General features: G+C 43.7%; 1 protein-coding gene across 1 annotated transcript in view; it reads right to left on the reverse strand.

The window, feature by feature from the left end:
* Nucleotides 1-5,131: 5,131 nt before the first annotated feature.
* matn4 (matrilin 4) overlaps nt 5,132-10,082 on the reverse strand; it is a 15,785-nt gene continuing 10,834 nt past the window's right edge. Inside the window, exons 12-15 of the mRNA XM_076083508.1 lie at nt 9,767-9,950; nt 9,528-9,680; nt 8,140-8,244; nt 5,132-5,190 (exon numbers count right to left, since the gene is read on the reverse strand). Of these exons, the coding sequence (XP_075939623.1) occupies nt 5,132-5,190; nt 8,140-8,244; nt 9,528-9,680; nt 9,767-9,950 (501 nt within the window). The remainder of the gene's footprint in view (nt 5,191-8,139; nt 8,245-9,527; nt 9,681-9,766; nt 9,951-10,082) is intronic.

The following is a 10,082-nucleotide window of genomic DNA, read 5'->3' on the forward strand; positions in this document are numbered from 1 at the left end:
AAGCCTCTCTGTGTCTCTGTCTTACGAAGAAGAAAGAAACAGTGCACAATGATAACAGATAACAAGACACCTGGATACTAAACTAATTAAAGTCATCTACTGAAACTACAGTTTGGTGTCTGCACTTTTAGGACTTACATTCTTTAAACCTTCACATGAGACTATGACATATTTTCCCATTACACTCCTTCCTATCTCCAGGCCAGGTTAGTTTTCTGAAGCGGTAGGGGTCGAGGGATAAAGGGATGTAGGGTAGGGGTCGAGTGATAAAGGGATGTAGGGTAGGGGTCGAGGGATGAAGGGATGTAGGTGTAGGGTTGAGGGATGAAGGGATGTAGGGTTAGGCTGGCCTATATTGTATCCGATCTCGAGCCTCATTCCTCGGGTAACAGTCAGTACATGTCTCCTGGACAAATGGGATAATACATCCCAAATGTCCCGCTGTCATTTGGGACACCTTCCAACATTTGGGTGAGGACATTTGGACTACATGGCCATCCAATAAGGATACTGACATTTGGTGTATACTTATACGGGCTGGCCATGTAGGGCAAATGTCCTAACCCATTTGGCCATTTTCCTGTTTGGCCCTAGATAATCATAGCACCCAGTTACCAAAAAGGTTACTGGCCCAAATTGCAGAAATAACTGTGCAATGCTCTAGGCTCGGAGGCTGAAACTCTAGAGGAAGCATTTATGGCAATAGCCCTCTCAGTGTGCCAAGTTTGAAGCAAATCCGATGAATTTTATTATTGTGTCCGATTTCGAGCCTCGGAAGAGGAAGTGAACAGGTTCGTTGTGCTTAAATACCTTGTGTGGAGGAAATGAGCTGTGTTCGGGCATGGTACCTTTTCCTGAACTAAGTTTATAAAACTCAAAATAAGATGCAGCCTGCAATTTAAATATTTAGGCTGCAGCAGCTCCAGATTCAGGTTTATTCGTAGGGTTACTGTTTATCTTTGAGCTGCCATGACTCCAGCTGTTGCTCTAATAAATCTGTTCTGAATGATTACCTGCGTCACATAGATTTCTGTCACATGAACACATTACAGATGGACACTCACTCCAGGACTTGTACTTTGTGCAGATGTGTGCTGAGTTTGAGCAGCAGCTGGTCCGTGAGCTGACAGTGACTGAGGTCCAGCTCAGTCAGGCCCTCAGAGAACTCCAGCATCAGGGACAAAGCTCCACAGGCCCTCTGATCCAGTGTGGTGTGACTGAGGTCCAGCTCTCCACCCAGGGCTCCACAGAGGGACACTGCCCGTCTCACTGTGTCCCTCTCACTGTTCACAGGAACCAGGGACAGCAGCTGGAGGAGGACGGCTTTACTGGCTCTAAACAGGAGAAACAGAGCAGAATGTTGGGATGAAGAAACATGGAAACAAGCTTCTTCTCTGGTTATTCTGTGGTCTTTCCCACCTGAGGAGGACTCTGTCTAGGACAGGAAACAGCAGGTCCAGTCCGCTCTCCACCTCACAGTCCTGCAGGATGAGCTCCGCTTTCTGGCTGCTGCGTCTCAGGAGGATCAGGACAGATCCAGCCTGTGCTGCACGGTCCTGAGCAGGTGGACTGCTGCCCCCTGCTGGGTGTGAGAGGCAGCACAGCTGTGGACAAACCTCAGCAGCAGTTTCCTGTCAACACTGGAGGAAAAATACATCTAAAAATCACTATGTTTCCTGACAACTTGTACTCTTATTGTTGTAGTTTTCTCCTTCATTTCTATCAGTCACAACAACATAGAGCCCGTTAATAGATAAGATCTGGGAACATGGTGACGTCACTGATAAGCCTTCTGATTGATCGAGACACGCAAGCGGTCGGATGATTAGACAGGTTGGAAACAAAGCTTCAGGTTAAACAAACCTCTGTGTTAGAGACGGTAAACAATATGTTTATTACTGATAGAATAGAACAGAATTATCTTGTAATGTCATATATATATATATATTCCTCTGTGAACTCTATCCTGAGTGTACTAATACTAATGTCTGACCTGATTTGAGAAACTTTGTCCAGCATAAAGAGGATGGACTCTACTTCCTCTGCTGGTACGGAGGTCCACAGGAGGTTCAGTATAACTCCGTCACTGTGACTCTCTCTCTTCTCTGAGCAGCCCATTCAGAATGTGCCTTAAATAATTCAATTTTATTCCAAAATAGTATTTCTAAAATAAAAAATGTTATGATTCCTTTTTATTTTTTTTAAATGTTAACTTTAATAATTACTTCCTTGACTATCTTTCATTTTTTCCATGGTTTGGGTAGGCATTTACCTTGTACGTGCAATTATCGAGTATATCTGTTGTACACATGCATACATTCTGTGTACGATTGTTTACCTTTATTCACACAACTATTAACACATCTATTTGTTCTGTTTATGCAGCTATTTTAGCATCTATTTATTCACGCAGCTATTCCTATTTTATTTATGGTTGCACATACCCTGGTGCCGAGGAGGACTTGAACCCGACACGGGCGCCTTTCGTGTCATGAACAAACCTCCTGCACCACCAACGCAAGTACACATTTGAAGCTTCTCTTAACATATTTGATCTTTTCATTTTGAGATTTGGACCTAAATATAACTGAACCACATAGGGTTCGAAAACACAACCTCAGGCTTTCTAACCCGTGTTCTATCACTTTGAGCTATTTCACCTTCAACACATTTCCATAGTTTCATAGAGCTGTTTACTCCTCTTTGGGCGCCTCATACAGTAGTCCAGCTACTAAGCTTCCAGTCAATACACATCACCAGTTTGATGCGGTCTCTCCCTGTGCCCAGATGCGGCCTTCGGGGTCCATGCGGTCCGTGAACACTTTCGGCTAAGGTTCCTATAGAAGAAGAAGAAGAAGAAGAAACATTCCTTTATTAGTCCCACAGTGGGGAAATTATTCTCTGCATTTGACCCATCCCTGTGTATATAGGGAGCAGTGGGCTGCCAATGACAGGCGCCCGGGGAGCAGTTAGGGCAGCTATAGTCTACCTATACAGATTTTTATTAAAACGGCTCTGCTCACCTTTTGTTTGTACGCGCTCCCAAAGTGTCCGCGGTTCCACATCCCCATCTTAGAGTTCGTCATGTCCCTTCGTGGTTGCCAAATTTGTTAGGCCATAACTTTTGGAGAAATCGCCCCCCTTCCTTCCTGCAGCCATGTGCTCTCAATCGCCTCCAAAACACAACAGCAGGTTTAAGTCAAAATCAAATGGATTTATTATCCAAGAAGCATAAAAACAGATACAAACCGTCATAAACCGAATCACACTACTAATAACAAAACAAACATATAAATTCTATGAAAGGTGAGATCCAATCCGAGCCACCCAGGAGGCTGGTAAATCCTCATGAGTTTGATTGTAAAAAGATGTTTAGATCAGAAGTGACAAAGGAACTAAAACATCCTACTTTAAAATGTTCAAGCCTATAGTTGATGTACGTGGTCTCTGCCACACCAATGATGAAGCCAAAAAGCAGCTGCAGGTAAAAAAACTTACAGTAGATGCAATGGTCCAATGCCCCATGTGGAGGATCAGAAGGTCGAAGAAAATAGCATTGCTATAAGATGAAATAGCTCAGAGTGATAAACAACTGGACAGAGTACCTGAGGTTTTGTGGTCAATCCTTGTGAGGTGCAGTGACTTTTGAAGTCCAGCGCTGTGAGAAATTTAGGTTTTGAAGCTCCTAATTATGGATATTATATGTTACAGTGTATTTACTTGTAGGAGTTTGAACCAAGTAGTGTGTTTGAGAGTCTGTGTGATCAGGTTTGAGGAATGTGCTGGAGCGGGGGTTGGGCGAAAGTGTCTGCTTGAGGTGTTGAAGAAGAACAATAGCCCAAGAGCCAAGGGGGGTTGGAGAGTAGCTCCATGAGGTGTTAGAGGTGTCAACAAGTCAAGGGCCAAGGAGGGGCTTGTTGGACTTCAGCCAATCAATGAGCTGATCGATGAGCTGAGAGATGAAGCTTTGAGGGGACAAGGGGTTTGAAGCTCTGGGGGATTTCAGATCTTCTGCTGGCCACCGAGGAGGCAGACCAGAAATATGAGCCAAGTAATAATACTTACATTTTCAAAAATGAGTTCTGTAATTTGGTACTAATTATAGGGAATGTAGAGACGTGCTTTAATTGGTACATTTCCAATTAATGGACAAACGACACGAGAGAGTTATTATTACATTGTTATTTATTACAAACACACAATTCAACGTTTATAGAAAATATTTCCGATAATGAAGGAATGATGGATTCATATTTACTTTGGGTTAAATGGAGCTTTGTACCAAGTTAGGTTGTTCTTTCCAGGAAGCCTCTTGAAAATATTGAACAGACCTGTTAGTGTTTGATTATTCATATTCTCTCATAACTGAGGACACAAAACAAAACATCACTCACAAGTAAAAAGTTGACTCTTTTATTGCCGTCTGTGCTGTAATACAGAGATTGATCAGAAAAATACAAAAAGGTACAGCTGTTATAAAATATACAAAAACATACAGAAAATACAAAGAAGTATACATTTTGTTCTGTTTTTACAAAACTACAAGAGAGAAACCAAATGATTCATATTTCCTGCAGTCTGATGTGAGCGGACGATGACTGCTCAGGTGATGATGATGATCATGATGATGATGAAGGACGTGTTCAGCACCGTAGTGATTAGCTCAGTGGTGATGAACGTCTGAACTTCCCTTCTTGTCTTATTATATTATTTTATATATAATATTAGGAGTGGTAACGACACTTTGTACTTTTATTCTAGTGTAGAAAAGCAGACAAAGAATCTGCTATAAATACATGACATGAAACGACAGAAGAGATCAAGTATGAACAGAGTGAGATGATATCTAATAACAACATCTACAGTACATAGATCACAGTGTGACTGTTATTACATGCGTTACAATGACACCAGTTCTACGATCTCTTGGATTTATAATAAATGTCGATAATGAAGTCTTGTTTGATGTTTTATGAAAGCTTTAGTTTGACATGATGTTGTTGCTCAGATGAAGGTCTTCCTCACGAGGACCGACTGAAGGCCACAAAGGTTTCTGACGGGCCCCTCCTCTTCCTCACTCTGTTCCTCTTCCTCTGTGACGTCTCGTTCGCTCGCTGCGATGAAGATCGGATCACTTCCTGGAGAGAAGCTGGTTCTCCAGCTGCTCCAGACGAGCCGTCATCCCCGACAGTAGACCCTCGATTAAGGAAGATGTTTCATATGTGCAGTAATGCTTCATCCTGAGTGCTAACATTAGCTTAGCACACCATGAGCTGTACGCTAGCTAACACTTAGTAGCACAGTTTAAATGAATCAACACAAATGAACTTTACAAACTGGAGGCGTTCAGGGAACTCCTGTTAAAACCAGAGACAGAGAGGCGTGGGGGCGTTTTATGTTTCTCTGAGTATGAACGGGTGCACGTATGATTCTTAGCTTCAGGTCATTATACACTAAAGGAAACATACTCACTCATATGATACTTCATGTCTTCAGATAGATCCTCCTAAATGTTACACTGTTCCTTTAACGCAGGCCTGGCCAACCCGCGGCTCCCGAGCCGCATGCGGCTCTTTGCCTGGTTTCATGCGGCTCTTACGTTCATATCGAAGTTTGTGTTTGTGTTTTTTTTAATGTGCGTGTTCGCTTCGCTTGAGTTCAATACGGTATTTTCATCAAACGCGCATGTGCGTGAGATGAAAATACCGCAAAGTTTCCCAGTAGGGGCAAGATCATTTGAGTAAACAATTTGTGTCCAGTTCGCTCTCAAAATGGCAGGGAAAAAATGCACAGCAAAACGAAAATATGAAGATGAACACAGGACGTTTTTAACAGAGTGGGAGAGTTTATATTTTTTTGTTGAACGTAATGGCAAGCCATTCTGCCTTATATGTCAGGCGTCATTAGCGCATTTCAAAGCTTCAAATCTTCAGCGCCACTTCAGCTCACTCCATGCTAACATCGACCAGGAATTTCCAAACGGGACTGAACTTCGCAAGCACAAGTTGGTCACTTTGAAAAGTCAGGCAGAAAAGCAGATACAGTTTTTCCAAAAATTTACGAAGCACTCAGAGACCGTAACGCTTGCATCGTATCAACTGGCTTGGAACATTGCACGGGCTAAAAAGCCATACAATGAAGGGGAGTTCGTTAAAAAATGCCTCAGTGACGTTGTTGAAATCTTGTCTCCTGAAAACGACAAACTAAAACGAATGGTATCAGACGTCCAACTGTCCCGCCACACTGTTGAACACAGAATATCGGACATTAACACGGCTATTGAATCACAGTTGCACTCTGACCTTCAAGCATGTGAGTATTTTAGTGTCGCATTGGATGAGAGTTGTGACATACAAGTCAAGCCTCAGTTGGCAATATTTGCACGGTCTGTGTCAAACGATTGTGTGATCAAAGAAGAACTCCTTGATATTGTGCCATTAAAAGACAGAACCCGTGGCATAGATGTGAAAGAAACAATGATGGCTGCATTTGCGAAAGCAAATCTGCCCATACCGAAACTAACTGCAATAGCCACGGATGGAGCGCCAGCCATGATCGGATGTGTGAACGGGCTTGTGGGGCTGTGCAAAGCTGACCAAACATTTCCCGAGTTTTGGAATTTCCACTGCATCATCCACAGGGAGCAACTCGTGTCTAAATCATTGAATTTAAACAACGTCATGAAGCCTGTGATGGAAATCGTCAACTACATCCGCACACATGCGCTTAACCAATTCAAGAATCTCATCGCTGAGCTGGACCAAGGGCTTCCAGGTGACCTGCCGCTGCACTGCACTGTGAGGTGGCTGTCAAAAGGCCAGGTACTCTCTCGCTTCTTTGAGCTTTTGGATGCCGTGAAACTGTTCATGGAAGAGAAGGACAAGGACTATCCCGAGCTCTCGGACCTCGAGTGGATTATGGATCTGGCCTTTTTGGTCGACATGCTGCGTCACTTGGACAGACTGAACCTGACCCTGCAGGGTAAGTTAAAAATGCTGCCTGACCTGGTGCAAAGTGTGTTTGCGTTTGTCAACAAACTGAAGCTGTTCAAGGCGCATATTCAAAAGGGAGATTTAACGCATTTTCCCACTCTGCTAAAAGCCAGCGGGCAAGTCACCAGCGCCGCCCTGAATAAGCAAAGAGCCAGATATGCAACACTGGTTGAAAACCTGCACGAAAGCTTTGTGACCCGGTTCCGTGATCTACAACTGAAAAGGCCACAGATTACGTTCCTCGTCGACCCATTTAATGCGGAGACGGACTGTTTGAAAGCCCCGCTAGTCACAGATGAGGCCGCGGCTGAGTTGGAGATGATCGATCTTTGTGAGGAGGACCAACTGAAACCTGCTTTAAGGGAAGGGACCATTGAGTTCTGGAAAAGTGTGCCAATGGAAAAATACCCCAATGTCAAACGGGCTGCGCTTAAGATACTGTCAATGTTTGGGTCAACATACGTCTGCGAGTCTGTGTTTTCTACCCTGAAACACGTGAAATCAAAGCATCGATCTGTTCTGACTGACACCCATGTGAAAGAATTGCTTCGAGTGGCAACAACGGAATACAAGCCAGATTTGAAGTGGATTGTTCAAGGCAAGGAATGCCAGAAGTCCCACTAAGCAACATGCATAGTAAAAGAAAAAACGCTATTGTAAATTATTATATTTCTGTTTGTGGACTTGGTTGAACTGAGAGTTTGTGTGTGTGAGACAGTGCACACAATGTTCATTGTTGAAAATGACTGGCCTGTGGTCTTAGTACTGTCGGAGTCAATTTCTGTCATTATCATGTTGGTGTGTGACATTTACAATAAATCTGGCTGAGCAGAAGTCTGTGTGTGTGTGTGTGAGTGTGTGTGTGAGGAAGGGATGGGGTGATGTTCATGTGTGCCCATGTGTATGATGTGGCTCTTTGCGGTAACACAGTAAAAAATGTGGCTCTTAGTCTCTGACTGGTTGGCCACCCCTGCTTTAACGTCTCATATTCTCTGTGTGTAACTCATCGAGAGGAAGCTACAGAGGAACTTCCTTCCTGTCTCTCACCTCAGATCCAGATCATAAACCGGGTGTTGGTCTGTCAGCAAGGCCTCCAGATGATATGAGCTTATTAGTGTTTGGAGATGTTTGTTTAAAAGAAGGATATGTTTGTTGGTGAGCTGCTCCAGGCTGCTCATGGTGGCCTGCTGGAACTCCACCAGACTCTCACAGGCACACGGGTCCTTCACCTCGATCTCTCCCTGACTCTCCTCTGCAGGAACACATCAACACATCAACACATCATGTCTTTCAGGTGCAGGTGTTAGTTCATCATGTGACACGATGCAGTGCTGCAGTTTGAACTTGGACCGACTCAAAACTGTCAAAACAACAAGTTAACCCTCTGAGTTACAACCTTTCTACATGTGTTTATGTTTGATCCTTCATTTATTCTCTCTAGGATATTTAGTTACTGCTGTACTTCTGTCAGCAGATGGAGCCAAAGAGCGGGACATCATGACATCATGACATCATGACATCATGACATCATGACTGGTGTCACATGTGAGTTTTTGATTTTATTTTTGTTGAACAAGCCTCCATAACATCTTTACCTGCCCACTGACCAGTATCTTCACCCATCATATACAGTAAATATATATTTAAGTAATTATACAACATGCTCATCAGTGGAGTAAAGTCAAATTCTTTACATTAATAATTTGGTGCTAAACTGTGGAAATGACTTCCTACTGCAGTCAAACAGATGTCTGTCCCTGTTAAAGGAACAGACATCTGTTTAGAGGTTCGTATGAGGTTCTTCTCAATTGTCACAGTTTTACAACACTAGAAACAAAGATGTTGAAGTTTAAAAGAACTTGAACTTTACAGACAGCTCTTTCTGACGGTGAACTGTCTGTGACTTGTCCACCACAACACATTCACACCCAGAGGTCTCTGTGAGTATTATAAACACATACATAGGCCTGTAAAATAAAGTCATATGTATGATATTAAATCTAAATATTATATAGTATCATAACGTTAAAATAAGCGCATGTGACGTCATGATAATGTCAGTAAAACACAGACTTGTCTCCTGGTGGTATTAGCATCATGCTAACAGGACTACAGTCTTTCATCTTTCATATTTTTATGTTTACTCTGTAACTTTGCTTGCTGCTGCTACAAACAAATTTCCCCCTTGGGGATGAATAAAGTATACATCTATCTATCTATCAGTCACTCAGTATTACAAAGTAAACTAAATGAAAAGTAAAGTGGTCCCGTCCTGGGTCTGGTACCTGATCTAAACTAAACTAAAGGTAAAGTGGTCCCGTCCTGAGTCTGGTACCTGATCTAAACTAAATGAAAGGTAAAGTGGTCCCGTCCTGAGTCTGGTACCTGATCTAAACTAAGTGAAAGGTAAAGTAGTCCCGTCCTGAGTCTGGTACCTGATCTAAACTAAATGAAAGGTAAAGTGGTCCCGTCCTGAGTCTGGTACCTGATCTAAACTAAGTGAAAGGTAAAGTAGTCCCGTCCTGAGTCTGGTACCTGGGCACACGTTGAGTTTGAGGTTCTCAGCGATGGTGCTGATGGCAGTGAAGTCGGTGGTGTAGTAGAAATGTTTCTCCACAGGCTCCGACGCGATCTCACGAAGCTCGTCCTCCACAGCTTTCCCAACACCCACCGCGTGCATGGTGATACCTGCAAACCGCGCACACATACAGACACACACACCTGTAACAGGGGGTCTGCAGGAGACAGACTGTAGACCTGGTCCCGAGTCTCACCGGCTTCTTTGGCCTTCTTGGCGAACTCCGTGATGTCGTCCTGCGAGCGTCCGTCCGTGAACACCAGTCCGATTCGGGGGATGTTGCGGCCGGCGGGACGAGCGCCCTCGGCCTCTGAGAAGCTGGTCTCCAGCATGTGTTTCAGGGCCAGACCCGTCATGGTGCCTTTCTCCATGTAGTCCACCTACAGAGGACAGCAACAGATAGCAATGTGCTCCTCCAGGATCCATCTTATCAATAAGATTTACACTGTTTCCTCCTTTAAAAGGATCCGACTGTCGGAGCGTCTCCTCCGGTCTCTAAACCGAATGTTTCA

This window comes from Anarhichas minor, unplaced genomic scaffold, assembly GCF_050575085.1.
Source record: "Anarhichas minor isolate MPS153535 unplaced genomic scaffold, ASM5057508v1 ptg000135l, whole genome shotgun sequence".
NCBI lineage: Eukaryota > Metazoa > Chordata > Actinopteri > Perciformes > Anarhichadidae > Anarhichas > Anarhichas minor.